This window comes from Lutra lutra, chromosome 14 (assembly GCF_902655055.1).
Source record: "Lutra lutra chromosome 14, mLutLut1.2, whole genome shotgun sequence".
Lineage (NCBI taxonomy): Eukaryota > Metazoa > Chordata > Mammalia > Carnivora > Mustelidae > Lutra > Lutra lutra.
In genome coordinates, this window is record NC_062291.1 from 13,079,212 (window position 1) to 13,101,657 (window position 22,446).

A 22,446-nucleotide genomic window follows, 5' to 3' on the forward strand; every position below is an offset into this window, starting at 1 on the left:
ATCCTGGAAATTTCTCAGCATTAAAAAGGAGCAAATGCGATACACTTTAACAGTTAACAGTTTGGATGGCTCTTAAGCGAGTTAAACAAGCCACTATCAAAAGGTCACATACCACAAGATTCCATTTACACAAAATTACGGAGATGTAGAACAGATTAGAGGTTGTGCAGATCAAGTTCAAGGAGGGCTGGGGAGTAATGGGCAGGGTTGTTAACTATGCTGGGAAAGCTGGGGGGAAATTTTTGTGGTGATGGGCCATTCTGTATCTTAATTGTGGTTGTCTTACACAATCTACACCAGTGATAACACTGATACCTCTCTCTCTCTCTCACACACACACACACACACGCACACATGCACACACGGGAGGGCATAGCAAGGTCTGAATAAGGTCTGTGGATTATACCAAGGTCAACTTCATGGTTTTGAGAGCACGCTGTAGTCATGTAAGATATTACCTTTGGGGGAAACAATGAAAAGTATGTGGGACCTTTCTGTACTATTTTTGTAATTTCACAGCCATCTATATTATTTCAAAATAAAGATTTTAAAAAGTTAAAATATTTTTAAGATTTTAAGAAACACCTAGCTCCTTTTCTCAAGCTACACTGATTGATTCTCAAGCTACATTGACTGAAGAGATAATTCAGGAGATGATAAAAAGTGATTTAGAAGAAGTACTAATCTGGGGGCGTGAAGTTCAAGGAAATCTTTTCAGAAATGGTAGTGTTTGAGCCAGACCTTAGAAGGTGTGGATGAGCTTTGCATAGAAGGACTACGGGGAAGTGGTCAGATCTGACCAAGGCCCTGGGTGGTCAGATAACTTCCTTGCTCTTGGATTAATGAGTCTTGTTTAGTCCAGTTTCGCCTCTCTGAAACTAATTATACCTCCTCAAAGAAATTCACCAAAGACTTTACATGTGACATGGAGTTGTACTAGAAATTAATGTTATTATTTTCCTTGTTCTATACAAAATATTAATGGGATATTCAGGCTTGAGAAAGTATAGTTCCCCAGTGAGTCTGTTATGGGGTTGTGAGTTTCCTGCTTTGTGTAAATATAAGGGTAAGAAAAAAAAGGAGAAACATTGTTAAATTTTTGATAACTTTATATTACAAAGTCTATAACCAAGTTCAGCATCAGTGGATTGCTAGATTCTATGCTTCCTTGGAAGAGATTCTGGTATTTCAGACAAAGTGATGAAAAATGTGTTGTAATTGACCTGACTAGCTATCTTCTACTCATCTAAATTTTTTATGCAGCCTATTGAGATCTAACTGACATAAAACATTGTATAAGTTTAAGATACACAATGTGATGATTTGATACACTTAGGTATTGTGAAATGTTTACCACAAATATGATTAGCACATCCTTTATCTCACACAATTACTCTTTTGTTGTTATGGTGAGAACACTAAAGCTTTCATAGCAACCTTTAAACACACAATACAAGATTGTTAACTATAGTCGCATGCTGGAATAGAGCCCTAGAACTTGTCATCTGAGCTAAAAGTTTGTGCCCTTTGCCACATCTCTTCATTTTCCCCTCACCAAACTCCCCACCCTTCAACCACTATTCTACTCTGTTTCTTATGAAAATATTGAGATGATGCAATGCTTTTCTTTCTCTGACTTCTCTCACTTAACATAATGCCCTCAAGGTCCATCTGTGTTGTTGTAAATGGCAGGATTTCCTTCTTTATGGCTGAGTATTATTTTACTCTGTGTGTGTGTGTGTGTGTGTGTGTGTGTGTATACCATTCATCCATTCATCTATTCATCTGTCAATGAACCCTTAGTTTGTTTCTATATTTTGGCTGTTGTGAATACATTTTTATTTATTTATTTTTAAAGATTTTATTTATTTATTTGACAGACAGAGATCACAAGTAGGCAGAGAGGCAGGCAGAGAGAGAGGAAGGGAAGCAGGCTCCCTGCTGAGCAGAGAGCCCGATGCGGGACTCGATCCCAGGACCCTGAGATCATGACCTGAGCCGAAGGCAGCGGCTTAACCCACTGAGCCACCCAGGCGCCCGTGAATACATTTTTAAAAAAGATTTTATTTATTTACTTGACAGAGAGAGAAATCACAAGTAGGCAGAGGGGCAGGCAGAGAGAGAGGGGGAAGCATGCTCCTTGCTGAGCAGAGAGCCCCATGTGGGGCTCAATCCCAGGACCCTGAGATCATGACCCAAGCCAAAGCCAGAGTCTTAACCCACTGAGCCACCCAGGCACCCCTGTTGTGAATAATTTGACAATGAACATGGAAGTACATATATCTTCTTGAGGCAGTGATTTCCATTCCTTTGGATATATACCCAAAAATAGGATTGCTGGGTCACAGGGCAGTTCTGTTTTCTCATCTCATTTTGATGGTTAGAGTTTATAAAAAATACAACAACCACCCTACCCCCCAAAACCCCAAGGAATTTTCTCATCTCTTGCCTTAATTTTCCAAGTAATTGTGGTCTAGGGTAGTACAAACATGATTTTCTCTATGGTGTCACAATGACATTTATATACCATTTGGACACATTTATAGAGATACATACTATTAGACATCTGGGATTAAAATCATGACTCCTTCACTTGTGCAATCTGAGGAAAAGTTGGCTTTTATATCTCATTATTCTGTGTCTCATGTGACCATAGTTCTATCCCATAGGCTTATAAGTTTTAAATGAGGGATTTCCTATAAAACTCCTAGCAAAAAATGCACTATTATTCAGACCTATCATAGTCAATGTATTTGCTACCATATGCAGAGCAAAAAAGCTAAAAAAAAGTAGTGGTGTTGGTAAAAAAGTGTTCTTTCCTTCTGTACTTCATAGCTTGTTGATTTACAGCAGAAAAGTTTAGGGTATTTAAAACACACTTTTTCTTGAAATGCAATGCACAAAACAGAGAAAGTGCACACATTGCAAAGGTATAGATTGATAATTTTTTAAAAAAACTTTTTATTTGTTTGTCCGAAGGAGAGAGCACACATGAGAAGGGGGAGCCGCCGAGGGGGAAAAGCAGTCTCAGCAGGGAGCCTGATGTGGGACTCGGTCCCAGGACCCTGGGATCATGACCTGAACCCAAGGCAGATGCTTAACCAACTGAGCCACCCAGGCGCCCCATCTGTATGATAGTCTTTACAGCAATGTGTATAATTACAAAAGATCCTAATCCACCTGAATTTCTGTTGATTATGAATTTCCATGTAGTCTATAATAACGTTCCAAGTGAACTGATAGAGAAAGGTCTCTAAGATATATTAAGTGATCAAAGTCAAATGTGAAGAAGTAGGTGTAGTATGGTACATTTAGGTGAAAAAACCCAATGAGTTCTATGAATCTATTTGAAAATGTTCACTACAATCCATAGAAAGTCCTCAAAAACACTGTAAGAAGGAGTTGTCTTTGAAGGGGAGACTGTGGGGCCTGGAGCCAAGGCAGGGAGAGGGACATACTTTTTATTATATTCTCTATTTTCATCTTTTGAGTTTTGTGCCTGTCTGTGGTAGGATGGATTCTTTCCCACTTCTGCACTCCCGTATCACAGCATTCTGGGTACACATTTTTTATCCTGTAGTTTGAGCCTCCTAACCCCGTAGGCGAGGCTGACTACCCCACCCCACTGGGGACAGGCTTGGCTGTGTGATTGGAGGCAGGGAAAAGTGTGGGAGCAGCAGGGCAGCCAGCAGAGTTGTAAACACACTGCTGTGATTTAGCTAGTCCTCTCCTGCTCTTGGAATCTACCCTGGGAAGAACAGAGTCCCGTTAGCTGCTCGTTCCAGAATGAACTGGCATGTGCAGCAGACCAGGACCCATCCCACAGGGTTGAGCGGGGCCCTGGTGATCCCAGTGCAAGGCAGAGCCGCCCCAGTCAAACCACGGGGCTGTGAGCACGACAAAGGAATGTTCGCTGTTGGGAGCCAGTGGGCTCCTCACGACTATTTGCAGCACAGTGTTACTATAGCATAGATCAATCCTCTTAGGAGCTCTCTCAACTGACCTCCACTTAACTAGATTCCTATAGGAACCAATGCCTCTTTTCTCTCTTGTAGGTATCTTAACTGATGCCCGATGCCTCTTGAATAGTCATAACAAACAGGCTCATCTATTACGGTCACATCTTTCCCCTCCTTCTAGTTGAACTCTAAGCCTACTAAGAGTTAGATATTTGTTCTCAGACTTACTTATGCCTCTTCTATTTGTTATAATAGTTATATTATTCAATGCATTTTGGTTAATTTGGTTAAATGTGACTTTGAAAGACTGTACTGTTTGTATGAAAACCACATTTTCACTGGGTGTTATATGCAACTGATAAATTATTGAACACTACGTCTTAAACTGATGATATACTATATGTTGGCTACTTGAATTTAAATTAAAAAAATAAAAAAGAAAACTACATTTCATTCTTCAGAAGAATTCCATAAAACTTACTTAAAACTGATAAGCTTGGATAGTTTAATCTTGGTAAATAAAAGTTATATAAATATGGATGGATTTGCACTTCAAATGGCTTCCCAAGTGTATTAAAATTGTTATTCTTTTGAAAGACATTATAATTAAGGTTAAAAATGAGGTATGAATTATTTATTAAAGAATGATTATGTGGTATTTGACAACCAAAAGACCCTGGTCCGACATGCAAATATTGGGGGGCTAACATACATTACTTTTTAAAAATTAACTGTGGGAGGTATGTACATTTCTTGAGGTCGTAAACAGTTTTCTGTTAGTGACATCTTCAAAGAGGGTAAAGAACTTTTCCAAGTTTCCACCGCTCAGGAATCCAGAAACGGACACAAAACTTCATGCTGCACTGGGAACTCTGTACTAAATCCTAGAATCAACGTCTGACATCATTTAGAGAATGAAATAGAGCAAGACTTGGAATATTCCTAGCGCCCCCCCGCCTCGCCCCATAGGCTTTCTGGAAGTTGCTTTAAATGTCATTTGGGTACAAGCAATAGTATAAATCCCCCTTTGACCACGAAGACACTGCTGGTGATCAGTTTAACTTATCTTTAGGGCAAGACACGAGAGATTTATTTCTTATGTGTTGTAATTTCAGAATAATCAGTAATTCAGCATATCCTACCTAGTCCTTCGTGGGAAAACTTCCATTTTGTTAGTCTTTTCCAGTGTGATGTTCTCTTTCCTACTGGATGTGGGCCAGAGCTTATTTTCATGGCCTGTTTACAGATGGCCGTCATGTCTCTGGCCCTAATGGTAATTTCAAGTAGGTCATAAGATCACCACCTCCCAAAATATATTCCCAAACGGCTGCCTTTGCAAAGTCTCTCCTTTTAAGAAATTGACTTTAATGAGGAAAGAAAAAGGCCTCTTTGAACTACTCTCCCAAGGGCATATTTCGCAGAGGTGAAAAATGGGCCTCCCCTGACTGAGTGGGGAAGGTTGGAGATTTCTCAGCTGATGAGCAGCACAGTTGAAATAACTCCTAGCAGGGATGTCGGATAAGGGAAACCCTTAGCAACAGCAAATGAGTTGAAGGACACCAGAGAAGGCCTTCCTGCTGACCAGTCTCTTTCCCAAAGCCTCCCCTGGGCTGGCAAGCAACTTTTAACCAAGAAGGAATTCCTTGCCATCAGGAGTATAACTTCATCAAGGCTATGATCTTACTATACACTCGCTGGGGAGCGTCCATGCCCCAGATGAAATCGAAGTGGTTCCAGTCAGGCAAGAGGTCGAAGTACTGGAGATTCCCGATTTGGGGGATTACCCTGGCCACATCCCGGAGCGTCACAAGGACGTCATGGCCACCAGCCCACATAGCAGTAGGCACCTTCATGTCAGTCAAGTCATAGAGTGGGGGACGGCTCTATGGAAGAGAGAGAAAGAACGTTTGTGAGAAAAATCTCCTCACGGCAACAGATGGGTTCAGCTACTGGGCTCAGCATTGACTACAAGTGCAGCTCTGTCAGGCACTGAGGGAAGTAGAAATAATGCCTGCAATGGTCTGTATCTTCAAGGAGTGTGAAGGAAGGATGCAAGATAGGTCAACAGACATTTGTTACAAAGTAGGGTATGTCAAATGCCACTAAATGCTCCCCAAATACAATGGCAGTGAAGGTGAAGAAGACACAACTTCTGACTGGGGGCTTCTGAGGAAGAGGAATTATCTGAAATGACTGTGGAGGGACTGTTGGATTCTGTCACATAGGGATGAGGGTGAGAGGGCTTCCTAGCAGGTAGCAAGAACACGTATACCACGGTCATGATGGCAAGCTGTCCAGAGAACCCCGGGACGAAACTGTGTGAGAGAATGCAGGAGGATAGAAGATTGGAGACAGATAGTCAAGGGCCAGGCTAAGGTATTTTGACATCTTTCAGAAGTTTGGGAGGATAAGGCAGGGTCATTTCTCAGAGCTCTGTCTGAAGGTAACTGTAAGGGCCATCGGTCTGAGATGCCTTGAGGAAGGAATAGGCTGGAGGTAGATTCTGGAACAATCTAGACATGAAGCAGGGATGGTCCAGAGAAGGGATAATTGAAGCTATAGGAAGGACTACATTCTCCAATGGAGAAAGGGAGAGAGGAGGAAGGCTGATCATTCGTGAATGGGGGTGATAGAAAGCAGCCAGTGGTGACGGAGGATGAAGGAAATAATCAGAAAGAGAAGGGAAAACTCAAGATCACCGCATTATGGAAGTCCGGGGTGGGGGAGTGAATGGCAAAGGGGCCGTGGGAGCTCAAAGAACATACATTGGAGCAGGCCACTGGATGTGGAGGTCAAAAGGCACAAGTGACTTTAAATAAAGTAGCTGTAATAGAAAGATGAAGACCCAAACTCCAGCTCTGGGGTTCAGGAGTGAGTGAAAGAGGGGAAGAAGTGGAGAAACTCAGCCCTTTCAAATATTAAAAAAAATGTTGATTAAAATGAGATGGTTGGAATGATGAGTGATAGAATCCATAGGTTGATGGAAGGCTTTTTTGTTTGTTTTTCATAAAGAACAGCAATTCATTTAGGAGTGTAATGGGAGGGGCGCCTGGGTGGCTCAGTGGGTTAAGCCTCTGCCTTCGGCTCGGGTCATGATCTCAGGGTCCTGGGATCGAGCCCCGCATCGGGCTCTCTGCTCACCAGGGAGCCTGCTTCCCCCTCTCTCTGTGCCTGCCGCTCTGCCTACTTGTGATCTCTGTCTGTCAAATAAATTAATAAAATCTTAAAAAAAAAAAAGAGTGTAATGGGAACCAGGAGAAAGAGGAGATAAGAAGAGATGGGGCCAAGGGCACAGGCCCACAAACTTGGGAAATAAGTGGGTCTTCATTTTCTGAAAGAGGAAGGAAGAAGAGAAGGGGACAGCGACATTTTAAGATGCATAAGAGGGACTTTAAGAAATTTCATTCGTGGGACGCCTGGGTGGCTCAGTTGGTTAAGCAGCTGCCTTCGGCTCAGGTCATGATCCCAGCGTCCTGGGATCGAGTCCCACATCGGGCTCCTTGCTCGGCGGGGAGCCTGCTTCTCCCTCTGCCTCTGCCTGCCATTCTGTCTGCCTGTGCTTGCTCTCTCTCCCTCTCTCTCTGATAAATAAATAAAAAATCTTTAAAAAAAAAAAAAAAAAAAAAAAAAAAAAAAAAAAAAAAGAAATTTCATTCATGCAACAAGTAGGTGTTTAGGGCCCAGGAAGTGCCAGGTCCTCTCCCAGGTGAGAAAACACCTGGTGAACAAAACAGAAGGAAATCTCTACCCTCGTGGAGCTTACATGGGTGAGTCTCCTCATTCTCCATAAAATGCGACAGGCTCAAAGATTGGGCTGGGAACTTAAGAAGACGACAAAGTAATGAGGCTAGAATATAATAAAAATTGACTTCAAGTGACCTAAACTCATACTCAAAGCAAACAGGATCAGCCTGGACACAGATGGAACCAGTGAACCATGAAGAAATTCTAAGGACGCTGACCCTCCCACACACTTAAGTCAGTGCGTTGTATCCTTCAGTCTTACAATTTTATTCATCATTTTTGCCTCAATATAGCTGAAAAAGAAAGAGCTTGACTAAAAATGGTCTTAAGTGTATGGGTGACATTTTTATTTCATTTTCTTGTAAACGGAAATGATTTATAAATATAATATGCTCATTAAAAATAATGGAAGAAAAAAGAATTATGTCAAATCCAAATTGAGAGTCTCCTTAATTCCTTCACATTCTCCCCATTCAGTCTGCCTTTCTTCCCCTCTCTGAAGGTAATTCTTTTTACATTTGTTGTGGCTGTTGTTTTTTATTTTTTTATTTTGTTTTTTGTTTTCCTGTTTTTCTTTTTTTCCTGGCATTTGCAAATATTTTCTAAGCATTTGCAAATATATGCATCTGTGAATATATACAGTCTGAGGGGCAGGAGAAAACGTCTGGGGTTAGTGGTAACTTCTATATCTTGATTATGGCATGGTTACACAAATGAGTGTGTTTGCCAAAACTCACTGAATTGGAAAATTTGTGAATTTCATTGTATGTAAATTACACCTTAATCAAGCTAAAAAATAATAAAAATATACATAGCTTTCTTAGTTGTCCTTAGGGCTAGTAGAATCATTTGTCCCACAATTCAATCCATTCACTAATGGAGAAATCGGCTGGTCTGATTGACTGTTTCATTGCTTAGAAACAATGTAATTGGTCTATATTTGCACTAATAAATTGCCTTCAATACATCAGTCTGGGAAAACATTGGGAAAATTTAATTTAATGTGTTTGGTTTATATGGAGAAGCCCAGCTCCTGAATTTGAGAAAAGAAATGGTGGCAACAGGATTTATCGCAGGAACAGAAGGCCTAAATGAGTCTACAAACTTTAGTGTGAAATATCAGATGGAAAAAAGAGGCTAAAGGGTGTCTGAGTGGCTTGGTTGGTTAAGCAACTGCCTTTGGATTAGGTCATGATCCCAGGGTCAGTGGGATCGAGTCCCACATTGGGGTCCCCCTGCTCTGCAGAGACCCTGCTTCTCTTTCTCCCTCTGCCTGCTGATTCCCCTGTTTGTGTTCGCTCTCTCCATCAAGTAAATAAATGAAATCTTTTAATAAACAACAACAACAAAAAGTGACTAATGGCTCAACTCATCATGGGTGGATAATATTCTTTTAATTTTCATGTCGGATCCTATATTTTTTTCTGTTGTTATCAAGAACTGGGTATTCATTTTCCCTGTACACTTTTATAGATTTTTAAAAAACAATTTTCATTATTATACAGTCAACGAAAAATATGTTAAAAGCCACCTGCGTGGCATTGGCTAGGTCTTGCATAACTGTACATGAAAAAGCAAGATTAAAAATTGTGTGAAAGCAGTGACACCGGGAAGACTGGGATAAATGCAGTCAAATATTGACACATCTTGTGTTCTGTGGGTGGAGGGATTATACATTATTTTAATTCCTTCAGACATGCTTCTTTTATTTCTATCCTATTTATTTTTAGATGTTCTGCAATGAATGCATATTTAAATTAGTCACTTTTTAAAAAGCTCTGTCAATGGGAATGCCACCAATCGTCAGGTTGGATTCTTTTCACTCTCCAATAATTTCTTATTATAATGTCTCAAAGCCACCCTTCTGGGGCCATTCCAAACAGCTCACCTGATTGTAGTGATGCATGTTCTCTGCTTCACTTCCCCAGTCATAAGCTCTGAATTCATCAGATCTGTAAAGCTGAAATACATGTTTTTTGGAAAAAATCATCAGAGTAAGAATCACAATTGTTAACAGTAAATCTTAGAAAACCACTGTGCCCTGGGAAGAAAATAAGACTCCTGGGTCATTAGAAGTATATAAATACATTTTTACCACTAGAAGCACAAGGCCAGCAGAAAGGGAAGCAATGACTGCCCTTGGTTTGAAGGGACAGCTAAGGGAAAATTAGGACTCCTCAGGGGGAAGTCAAAGCTCGGGTAGTTCTCTGTCCAGGAAGGTTCGATCCCATGAGGCTTTCCCTGGTTACCTCCTGCTTCAGCTCAGGGTCTGTTTTATAAGCTCCCATCTAAGACTGGGTTCATTTTTGTCACCTACTTGGTCTGTACCATAACTTGCCCTTTTCCTTACAATCTAGGGAAATCAAACCAGAGATGGTGATGGAGACAAAGTAGAAGCCAGTTTCAAAGCCTCTAGGGGGTAGACCTGCTAACTCTCTCCTTTCAGATGTGCTGAAATAAGATCGAAGAGTCCTTCCATGGCAAAGACACTACCTGTTTTATATGCAGGATGTTCTGCATTGATGATCCAGTGGGAGCATGTGAAATATACACGTCCATTCGACTCTGGAGGGAAAGAAAACATATTATAGCAAAAATCACCCAGGGAAAGGAACGATACCTCCCAGAAGCAGAGAACAAGTGTTCTAAGACTAGCAAACCAAGATGGGGTTTGGGAAATGACGAGGCTGAATCATCTAGGTAAAAGAGAGCTCGCGTCAGGCACCTGACTGTGAGTAAAAGCATGGGTTGCTTCATCGCAATCCTGCACCAGCTCCGGGGTAATTTGCGAGCGGGGTGTCGGGGTGTGGAGGGGTGCTGTGCGCATGCGCATGGGTGTGCCTGGTTCCTGATCGGCACTTCCCACCACCTGGGCATTGGAACTTAACTCTGTTAATTATAAGCTTTGTGACTTTGGGCAACTTGTGGGTTTCTGTATTTTCACCTATTAAATGAACATACTAAAAATCATACTGTGCCAGGCTTTTCTGAGGCTAAAATAAAATATCGCAGAAGAAAAGCTAAATATAATCACTTCAGATGCACTGTGCTTTGGTCTTTGTAAACATTATAGAGATGAAAATTATAGAGATATACTAGTAATGGGAATCCTATGTCTTAGAACTCTGCAGAAGGAAAGTAATCTATTGAAAATATTTACTGTTGAATAAGCAGACTTTGAACAATGGTCCCTCTCCTATTTTGGTTTGGCTCAAGTTCGCCTCTTGAATAGGAATAGGGTGGGCTGGCAGAGAAGGGTGATTTGGGGACTGGCTTCACTGTATCAGCCTCGCTGGCTGTCATATGCAATGTGACAGAACTAGCCATCCAACCACAGTAGCCTGCAGATGTACACTCCTCCTTGAATTCTCCATAACAGGAAACAAAGAGATGATGAAACAGCCTTGCTCATCTTTTGAGGGAGAAGAGTTCTATCTCTGTTTCATTTTGTCTTGTGCTTTCCAAGTTAAGTGCGGAGTTTTAACCGAAGCCAAAGTCACCCAACAAAGGAAGGCACAGAGGAAATAAGTTCTACGCTTATATGGACTTCTCTTCTTTTCTGTGATTTTTTTTTTTTTAATGCAGGGTATCATTTCTAAAATCACATTGACTGGGGCACCTGGGTGGCTCAGTGGGTTAAAGCCTCTGCCTTCCGCTCAGGTCATGATCTCAGAGTCCTGGGATCGAGCCCCACATCGGGCTCTCTGCTCAGCGGGGAGCCTGCTTCCTCCTCTCTCTCTGCCTGCCTCTCTGCCTACTTGTGGTCTCTGTCTGTCAAATAAATAAATAAAATCTTAAAAAAAAATAAAATCACATTGACTATAGTAATGGTAGCTGATAGGGAATGTGCAAAACTCCTACTCTGATGGACATCTGTTTTCCTAATACGACCACGGATGGAAGGATGAACCTACCTACTCTTCCCCCCAGTTTTCATAATCATGCACCATTGAATACTCAATCTAGGCATAGCAAATCTCTGCCTTTACAGTTTAGAAAACCACATTAGTTTATGCAGCGTGATAGATCCACCAAAGTGAGTCTAAAAAAAGCTGGAATCTCTTAAAGCATCAAATGGTCCCATAATCATTGTACATACCATATTCATATTTTTCTTGTTGTATCCAGCCCATAAGGACATAAGTTCACTACATATCACCCATAATATTTTATTGTTGCAGATTTTGAGGGCGGGTTCCCTTCCTGTCTTTAGAAATACACCTTTGGTACCAAAAATACCCTGTAAAAATAAACAATAATTATACTTTCAAGAACTGATTTCAGGCTTCATGACATTCCCTTCATCCCAGGAATAAGGATTCTTAGAGATCCATTTCCATTTGTATTTGGTGTTTCTGCTAAGGAGACTAAGTCATTTGGGAAAAGGAACTACTTATGAATCCATCTCTATCCAGGGAAAATCAACAAATATCATTTAAAAAGAGATTGCAGTCAGGCTCTTCAACTCCAAATTCACTTTTCCGTGGTGGAGCTCCCCTATCCCGTCCAATCGGTGACTGCCTGCATTTCTCATTTCTCATTAACTGGCAAGAGAGGCGGAACATTTTCTCCTTAAGGCCAGACATTGCCTTGACTAGGAAGGAAAAGCAGGGTTTCCCCTACTACCCATGGGCACACTGTCTTTTTAGCAGTGTCCCAGCGGAGCCAGCTCTTGGACTGGAAAGTAGACCATGGCGCTCGTACTGAGGGAAGGGGACCACTGCACAGAAAATACTTGAAATCACGGGATGCAGCACAGTTAAAACGTGTAGGGTTTGAGAGAGTAAGCTTGGGCGCGGGGCGCCCAGTTAGAAGGACTGGAGTTTCTGGCCACAGACATGAAGTGGTGGGAGGGATCAGGGAATGGCATTGAAAGGGGCAAGAAATCTGACAGTCAGTGATAGGAAACTGAGATAAGCCTCAGACCCTACCTATGCCCACAAAGCCATATTTTATAAAAATGACGTAGAGACAGATGTATCTGCCTCCCAATGTAATGTAACTATTTTGTCTGCTCAACTCTACCCAAATGTAGAAAACATCCCAAACTAACTGATGTTAGTCACATTTTGGCAACAGAACCATCAATCCCGCAAAAGGGAACTTGCATCACCTGAGCTTATAGTAAACAACACAATAAACTATGCAACCAATCATTAGGTTCTATGGAAATTCATCCTTGTGTTCACCCACAAATAATTTTTTTTTTCCATTCTCACCCCTTCACCTTAAGCCAGGCCTCATTTTACATGTGAATTACTGTGAAACCCTTATCGGTCTACTTGATTTCATTTTGGCCCAAATCTATTTTAGCTGACACCCCAAATCGAAGGGGCAATTTTGCCAAAATACTATGTTTATCATGGCAATGACCTTTTTAGAGAAAGAAAAAGCAAACAGAAAAAAAAAAAAAAAAGACTTTTGATGGATAAAGTCCCAAATTCACAATTGGCAACCAAACTACATCTTCAACCTTGGAAAATAACCAATAAATTCTGAACAAATAATTGAGCTGTAAGACATTTAGATTTTGGAATCGTAGCCTTGGTAAATTAAAGCAAACTCTCCTACAGGAAGGGGTTGTAGTATTCAAGACCATCTAATATTAAAGTCAGAAATGTCAGGGATTATAGGGAACTTGAAAAATGTCTTCCATTTGGGCATTGTGAATTTACTGACCTGCCCAGTGGAATAAGAATGGGATGAGAAAACTTCAGTGGACTTTAAGCTACACTGCGCTCACTTCAGCTAGAAATTCTGACATATACTCAGATCTGTTAATGACTGAATATAGTAAGTTATATATGGGAATCGTAGACATGTACGTGGGTACACACATACACACACACACACACACACAGCACATGGTCACAGAGTCTGGTTTCTACAGATTTCATGTAAATTTCCTACTTTCCCACTATTGCTTCATAATAGACTTTAAAATAGTAAGGATCTACGATCCAAAATGGGATCCTCAGAGACATTTTGGCAAAAATGAGGAGCCTACCTTGATTATAGAAGTTGGAAGTAGAAAAAACCTGGTAAAAATGCCCGTGGGATATTTGAATGAGACCACAGGACCCAAGGCAAAATTCATTTTGATTCTTTGTGCCAGTTCAGGCATGGTGGAAAAGGCTACAAACCCTAAGAGAACAGGAGACAAGACAATCTTGTAAAAATTAGAAAATACTGAGGCAATGTTTCTACTAACAAAAGTGGGATTCTGCTTTGATACTTTTTTCTTCTGTTGCAATAATCCCACGGGTGAACTGAGAAACTCTTCTGAGTTGTTCTGTAAAGATAATATGCCCTTAGTCCTGTCTGCTCTCGTGTCCATTTTTCTTGTATTCTAGACAATTCGACTTCGTTGGGGAGAGTGAGGGATAAGCTGCGTGAGCCTCCACTGCCGAAGGGTCCCGGGGACAGCTTCACCCCCCAGTGTGGGCTAAGTGCTGGCAATGCTGTCATTTTACTCCAACCCTGAGATGCCAGGGTGAGTCACAGAGCTTCCAGAAGTAAACAGTTGGTTCACGGGAGGGGAACGTATCAGTTCTTGATGCGGTATTATCCAGTGATCCCGCAGTTGCTTTTTTCTCACAGTGCAAAGAGATGTCATCCCTTCCAATGCTTTACTGGGTGCTGACCGAACTCTAGAATGTTCCCTGATTTCTCTCAGTCCCCTGTGGTCCTGGTAAGGACCAGCCATCTCCATCCGCTTTGACTTTTCAGCAACAGCATAGCAAGCATTTCAAGCCCCATGAGGATAAGGGTGGAGAACAGCACTGCATGGTCAAGGATGTGGTCTATCTGTGTATTTTGGTTCCCTGAGGTGCCTTTCTGGGCCCCCCACTGTGTGTAAGCGTGTGTGTGTGTGTGCGCTCGCGCGTGCACATGCCCGCGCACACAAGCACGGACACCCTTGCTTTTTTTTTTTTTTCTCCCCGAAAGTCTTGTTGAAACACTGAAACCGTCTTGGCCAGAAAAAGAACTGACTTTATATTAATTGGCTGAGCAATTGATACAAAGACTGAAACTCGTATACTGGTCTAACACTTCCTGTAGAAGATCTCTGGAAGTGTGTGGAGGTGAGTTGTTCTGTGCTCACACTGACTAGCAGTGTGAGTCGGAGCCTGGGTTGCTAAATGTCTTGCGAAGAGTGGGTCCTTCCCACATAACAAAAATTGCTCTGCCCCAAATGCAGAGGATGTCCACTGAAAAATTCATGCCCTACATACAAGGCAGAGCAATGCTGATCAGATATTTTCTGTTTTCATTGCAGATCAGATGTAAGAGCACATCTACATCCTGCCCACTTTCTAGACCCTGTTCAAGCCATTCCTTCTTCATCTGGTTCCTCCACATGCCCAAACCCCCTCACTGGGGGGGGGACGGGGGGTATAGATGGACCTAATCTGAATCTGTGTCCTTAAAATTGGAAGTTTTAGTGGAAGATCACTAACAAATTCTCAATATCCATATAATGGATTCCTCTAAATTTTTATTTGGAGCTGGATTTTTTATTTCTTTAGAAAAGATCTAGGAAATCATTAGGAAGTACATTTTCAAAGAGAAGGATCTTGGACTTCTAAACATTTTCTGCATAGTACTTGCATTAAATTGCTAGTCCATAAATACTAAATTGCACGTTAAATAGATAAACCCAGTTGATGTATGCTTTTGTGTATCAACTAAAAAAAAAAGTGACCATAGGGATGCCTGAGTGCCTCGGTTGGTTAAATGTCTGCTTTGGCTCAGGTCCTGATCCTGGAGTCCTGGGATTAAGCCCCGCAATGGGCTTCCTGCTCAGCCAGGAGTCTGCTTCTCCCTCTCTCTCTGCCCCTGCCCTTTCTCATGTGTTCTATCTCTCAAATAAGTAAATAAAATCTTTAAAAAAAAAAGTGATCGTATTATTTTCAATTCATTTAAATGTAAGTATAACCTCACCTTTTTACTATTTTTTAAAATCCCAAATGGGTTGTGAGGAAGGTATGATCGACATGTACTTATTCTTCAGGGATATTTCATGTCATTAGGCTTTACTAGTTTTGTGCAGAGGGGACCTAGAAACTTACTCTTTGGAAATATGTTAGATTTGGGGCACATGGAAATTCTATCACCATTACAAAAGTGCTGTTGTAACCAGAAACGGAGGAAAGATTTGCCCAACACACAGTTTCTGAAATTCAAGAAAGGTGAACGCCTGCGAGGCCCTGACCCTTGTAAAACATTGACGTTTGTAAACATACCTATTGTAGTGCCAAGTGAGTGCCCGATGAAATACAGCTTCTCCTGACCGGTTTTATTTATAATTAAGTCTACTATTGCTGGGAGATCGTATTTGGCCATTTCATCAAAACTGCAAAATGAAAGAGGGGCTTGTAAATACTTGCCACCAAATTGAACACTCAGAGCACCCGTTCACCTATTTTTCATGCCCAGAATGCTGGTGGGCACTTCATTCTTTATCCAATTACACTTGGGCTAGTGTGGCTTCTGTTTGCTGCATTTCTGTGTGTTACTGTCTAATAGCAGGACTGATTTCAAGCCTTGTGTGTACGGTCTGAAAGCCAGTCTTCCCCTTCCTCCTCCCATCCCCTCCCTCTTCCCCTGCTTGGCCTGTCTCTTCTTCAAACAGCCACAGGGCCCTTCCAGACCTTCAGGCTATAGAACACTCAGCTTTGGAAGCAGAACTGGAGGCGGATCATGACTCTGGATGAGAAACTCTTGATACATTACTAAAACGCTCTGAGCTTCAGTTTGCTCATCTGTGAAATGACCATCATGCCCATTTGGGAGCAGGCCTGCTCAAGGGACTGGATGACAGGCAAGGCATGACTCAGGTGCACCTGCTGTTGATGTTTCTTCCTATATCAAAGATATGTTCCATATCTACCAAAATGCCACAGCACCAGTTCAGCTGGCATTAACGCAGGAGAACAAAAAGACCTTCAAAATACTTGGTGGCTCCAGGTAGCCTATGGGCTCGAGGGTTGCTTATCAAAAGGACACGTAAGGAAATCTGTAGGCTGACGCTCCCCAAGTATAAGAAAATTCTTGTGATGTCTTATAGCAAACAAGTTCCAAGCTCCCTGCCAAGGGGCAGCGACACAAAATATTTCCTGATGTTTGTTCCTGCCCAAAGGCTCTGACCCTAACAATTTATTCTACCCTTCCTTGATTCTCCACCTGTCAGTGGGTGCTGAATATTTCATCAGCTTGGTAGGAATGCACACTCTGTTCTAGCAGCAGGCTAGCAAACCAACAGGGAGCTTAGCCTTGCAAAGGGAAATATCTTGCAAGAATCAGCCTGTCCTCTGGTGACAGCAGAAATACTTTCGGTAAAAGATGGAGGTAGCATACGAGGACATTGTTCTCTATGGCCCATTAGCAAGGTTTTAAAGACCTCATATTGGGGTTCTCTTGAAAATGGTATCTACTACAGTTACAACCAGAATTTCTCTAAATAAAATACAGTACTGGCACACACCATCTCTGTCCAAGAGAAAAGACCTGGATTAGCAGCACTAGAATGAATAGAAGTTTCGCGAAGACAGGCACTTTTCTCACTCTTGAGTGCTCAGAGCTGTACATACAGGAGACACTCAGCAAACATTGATTGAATGAGTGTGTGCCCTGGTCACAGGAATTCCCTGAGCTGTCTCTTGGGACATATTTATATTGTATAGTATTGGATAGAATTGGATGTTAAAAAACCATCTCGTTAAAATGATGTAACTAACTTGTGGGCCAATCAGTGGAAATCTAACTTCCTGCTGTTTCTTTGCTTTGAGATATTAGTAGAAACTACGAGGAACTACGTGCCTTCCAATGTTATGGATTATTATTAATATCACCCACACTATTATATTCAAAGGAATTGTCTCCAACTTTCCACATGATTTTTCTTAGAGGCTTACCTAAAGGCCCAGAATTTTTCTTCATTGACTGACAGTGTTCTGTGTCTTCTTGACCAAGTGTTCCCCCGACTGTTCCCCATCCAGACATCATAACCTGCATCTGCTAGAAGGAACCCAAGGCTGCCATTGGCATAATTCTCCAACCAAGAGGCATTGTCTGCAAATAAGGCATGTTGCAAATACACGACTGGCCGGGGTCCTGGAAGGAGGAAGGGAGAAAAGAAAGAGGGGAGAGAAAAGAACTTATGATAAAAAGAACATCTCAGGAACATGATAGAAACCCCTCCCACGTACACACCCCACACCAGAAGAAGCAAAACCCAAAACCAGCATTCACCTTTCCCCTTGTCATTTGTTAGAGTGGGAGAGTCACGTGTAAGTTTCTCAAGCATGTTTATTACATCTGGTGCTGTGCTGACGGATGAACTTGCAGGAGCTTGTTATGGCCTCATGATACCTCTACCAAGTAGCTACTCCTTTAAGGATCCTCATTTTACAGCTGCAGAAACTGAGCTTTGAGGTAGTGAAGTACCTTTCCCAAGGGGCCACACGGTTAACAAGATGCAGAGCCAGGACGCAAGCCCAGTTCTCTTTCACACCGCAGTGGGTGCTGGTAAACTGTGCTCCCAGCTCTAGGAATTCACATTTGCATATCTCCGGGGTCTGATTGGTAAAGACAGGAAAATGATCATGTCTGATGGAATCCCTTGCCTCTTCCAGGGAGGAGGAGGATGGGAGCGTAAATGGACAATGACTGATTCTTCTCCAAGCTTCTAGCCAAATCCCCAGCCTCTGCCTGCCAGAGAGCATTTGAAAACCCCAAATATAATAGAATCGGCTTAACATCCCTCTGATGACTGTCAAATTCTTGAGGGAGAGGGTGTTCAGGGAGATGAGGTGAACCGGCGCAGAAGGTTCCAAAAGGCACCATAATTTAGTGCGTTAAGAGCACAGGCTCTGGAGCTGGCTGGGTTTGAGTCCTGATTCCATCACTTGCTATGTGTGTGTGACTTTGAGCCTGTTACACGGCCTGCTCAGGTTCATCACCTGTAAAATGATAACTATTCATAGTACTGACCTCTTAGGGATGCCGAGAGGTTTCTCAGATATAAATTAATGTAAAGTTTTTAGAATAATACACTTAATCCATGGTTCTTAACTCCAAACCTTCCCCAAATTCTTCCTCCTTGGAAAGGAGAAAAATGCCCTCCTTTTATGGTTCCCAGCCCCCTCCCTCCAAGCCTCGTATTGCCAGATTTAGCAAAAAAAAAAAAAGAAAGAAAGAAAGAAAGAAAGAAAGAAAGAAAGAGAACGAAGATTAACAGGAAGACTCAGGATGGCCTGTTGGTCTGAATTTCAGATATGGGATGAACAATTTTTGGTTAAGTACATTCTAAAGAGGAACTTGTCCAAGAAACTGATTTGTTAGTGATCAGAGAGTCAACTTCAACTTCTCCCATTTGTCTCTTACCCTCAACTTCGTCCCACGCTCAATTTTCATTCTGAATCTCTAGAATTATGCCTTTCTTTCTTGGAGGACAGAAGTCAAAGAGGGCGATTTTAGCCGCCTCTGAATATGAATGGCAGGAGGGACAGAGCAGTGATGGGGTAGAGGATTTGCCCTCCTGTCTTCCCAGATACTTTGCTCCTTCTTCTCTGTTCCTCACTCATCCTGAGCTTTGCAGTGACTTGTCCCTACTTAAAGAGTAATTTCCTCTGCTTTTGCGTGGCTGGCTCTTCTTGCTAGACTTTAGGCCATCTCAATACCATGCTCCTTCCTCCCACAAAACTTGTGTCCCTCGGATCAAAATATAGGAAGAATGTTCCAATTTTCCTTCCTGGAAAAAGTTTCAGAAACGTCAGGGTCATCTAATTTGATTTTTTAGTCCTGCCGAAGGAGGCCTATTGATTCTAAAGGGGGCAGGAGAGACTTCATGCAACCCAGCCAACCTCTTTGCGAGTGAGGAAATCCCTTTCCTGGGATGCAGCAATTTTTTGCATGAGAAATGAGTCACGAACGAAAGAAATTTCGGTCCCGCCTTTGCATTTACACCCCCAGCAAGCGAGCCTGTTTGCTGTCAACAAGATCTGTCTTGCCCGTCATATTTTTAGGTTCTTGGCTGTCTTCAGAAAATTGGAAAAGAAGGAGACTCCCTTTAACTGTTTAAAGACTAATCTAAGAATTGAACCAAGTTTGAAAAACCAGTCATTCTCTCAGTGGAAAGCCAGTCCTAAGGTGTAGTGATATGCTGTCCACCTTCGCAGGATAGACGCATCTCATACCTGGGCTCCGGGCATCTCTTCGTCCATGGGGAATTCTGTTGACACTGAGGATGTACCCGTCCTGAGTGATGACCTCATACTCTTCACTGGGGTAGCCATTATAGGTGATGATCTCACTCTGCCCCGTGAAAACACAGGCATTAGCTCTACATCTTCTCCATAGGGTTTTGGAAAGAACTAGAACAAAGCATCTTGTGGGTGCTTATTGGGGTGAATTATCTGAAATCTGTAGCCCCAGGTAACTGCAAAATTGATTTACTATGTAAAGTCTTGATTTAAAAAAATTAGCAGAATATTAAAAAATGTCTGCTATTGGCAAATTTGGGGGTGGGTAGTTGGGTAGAGATGGTATTAGGTATTGACCCATTTTTCTGACAGAACTATGTTCTCCAGCTAATTCTCGAGACCCCTTTTGGTTGGGGAGAAGGCGGTCATATATAATATTCAAGGGGCTTAGAATAGAAATTTTTAATATTTTTAAAATATAAATTCAAACAAGGAGGTTGCCTATAAATTCTTTTTTGCTTTACATTACTGGAAAGTGTTATTTACTCAGCCAAAAGGGAAGTTCTCCCTAGCTTGACTCTCAGAGAAACCTTAAATATCACCTATGTTTTATCTGTTCCCTTATTTGAGACTTTCTGCTCTCACAAGACCATGCATCTGCCTTATGTGATGTCCTTTGGGACTTGGCATGACTTACAATATTCATCCACACTTCAGGATTCGCTTCATTTTCCAAATTAAAGAATCTACCAGCATTTAAAGTTCCACAGATCAAACAACAGGTTGTTGTTAAAACCAGCCACATCGTGGGAATGCCTGACGTAAGACATTTAATAATCACAGATTAATTTTAGACATCAATGTTGCTTAAGAAATGAAAATAGTGCCCTACTGCAAACTGGACGGACATCCTAGGGACACTGAGAAACTGTGGAAGGGAGCAAACAAACACAGTGAGCTAATTCTGAGCGTCGGAATCCATTCTTCGCATAGAAAGTGCTTTGACCCAATCCATTTCTTGCAAGATAGTTCATCAAGCACTAAGACTTATTGTTTTGGTTGTCCTTTAATCAAAGGTTTTCAATTATGTTAAGTCTTTGCTCACCTGCAAATTGCCAGGATACCTGAAGACTCAGAGGACAGGTGTCCAAGCCACAGCAAAGGGAAAAGGGGCGTTATCCTCTACTCTAACCCGCCTCCCACAAAACATACAAGAACAGTGAGCAGAGAGGAGGAGGATGGATTTCCAGTGACGGGATTATTTCTCTTGTTGACACCCAGAGGGGAAGGTGGCACATTTAAATGTACAATCTCTTTCTTGGCAGGACTTAAAATAACCTCTGCCAAGGCAGACCAACCTCATGGCAGTCCAGACTGACCCTCCTATGACACCCTCCCCACCCGCACTGTGACCTGAGTTTGAGGTCCAGTCTCACCACCGACAAGATTTCTGACCTTGGGCAAGTTATTTTGCAGCTTTGTCTCTAGGTTTCCTTGTGGGTGAAATTAGAATAATAATGTAACCTGTCTTGCTAATTTGGGCCATTCTAACTGGTGTAAGGTGATATCTCAATGTGGTTTTAACCTACCCTATGGGGTTTACAGGAAGGATTAAATGACCTACAAAGCAAGAAACAGGTCAGTCGTTTCACTATTATTCCTAATCTGAGAATGAGCCAGAAAGTAACATCAGAGAGCTGTAACAAATTAATGACTGACTTCTAGAAATTTAGAGCTTTACTTCTGAAGATTTTAAATAGCTTCCCATGCATTTGCTGTCCGGTTGAAGACGATTTTATATCTGCAAAAGTTATATTATTTAAAACACTGTTAAAACTAGCAACAGCTAATATCTACTGAGTGCTAAAGCTTGTGCAGAGAACGTTTCTAAATACCTCAGGCGTGTTATTTAAATCTCAGAGAAACTCCATCAAGTGGGTCCTATCATCCTAACCTTATGGATAAAAAAACCCAAGGCTTAGAGAGATTTCAGATCTGCCCAGGTCACAGAGCCCACAGGTGCCAGAACTGGGTGGAGAAGGCAGGCAGCCTCCCAGCAGCACCCTTGGATCTGACCATCACCCCAACCCGCCTCCCAGTTGTGATAGATCTTGACCTTACCTAGCTCAATGAGCGCCCTCTGCTCCAGAAGACTCTGTACAGACTAGAAACCTCTAAACTTCTGGATGTGACATCAGGTTGAAGAACAAGATGTAGTTGCAGTGACAGTTAGCAGCTAGAGAGAGCAGAGACCGGAAGCCCATGGCAATGAGGAAACCCCGGGCTGTGGCGCCGCCCAGGGCGTCTTCCTGACGCACCAAATGCCCTGATGTGCTTGCAGATTGGGAAATAGTGGTCTGCGGGGTGCCAAGTAACCAGTATGACTGAATCCTTTATGTTCCTTGGAGTGGCAGCCGCTGTCAGGAGGGTTCAGCTATCTTTTCCAAGACTGGCATGAAATGGGGAAGTCGGATGGACTCGGGATCTTAATGGACAGAACCAGGCATAGAAACAAAATCTACCTCCTCGACACCAGA

General features: G+C 42.1%; 1 protein-coding gene across 1 annotated transcript; it reads right to left on the minus strand.

Annotated features, from left to right (window-relative positions):
- Positions 1-4,668: 4,668 nt before the first annotated feature.
- Positions 4,669-22,446, minus strand: LIPN (lipase family member N). Its single transcript, XM_047703238.1, has 10 exons — positions 22,031-22,446; positions 20,607-20,725; positions 19,904-20,021; positions 17,621-17,819; positions 15,950-16,059; positions 13,711-13,847; positions 11,803-11,943; positions 10,197-10,268; positions 9,592-9,663; positions 4,669-5,842 (listed from the first exon to the last, which is right to left on the minus strand). The coding sequence occupies exons 2-10, from the start codon at positions 20,712-20,714 to the stop codon at positions 5,609-5,611; spliced, it is 1,191 nt and encodes a 396-aa protein (XP_047559194.1). The 5' UTR covers positions 20,715-20,725; positions 22,031-22,446; the 3' UTR covers positions 4,669-5,608.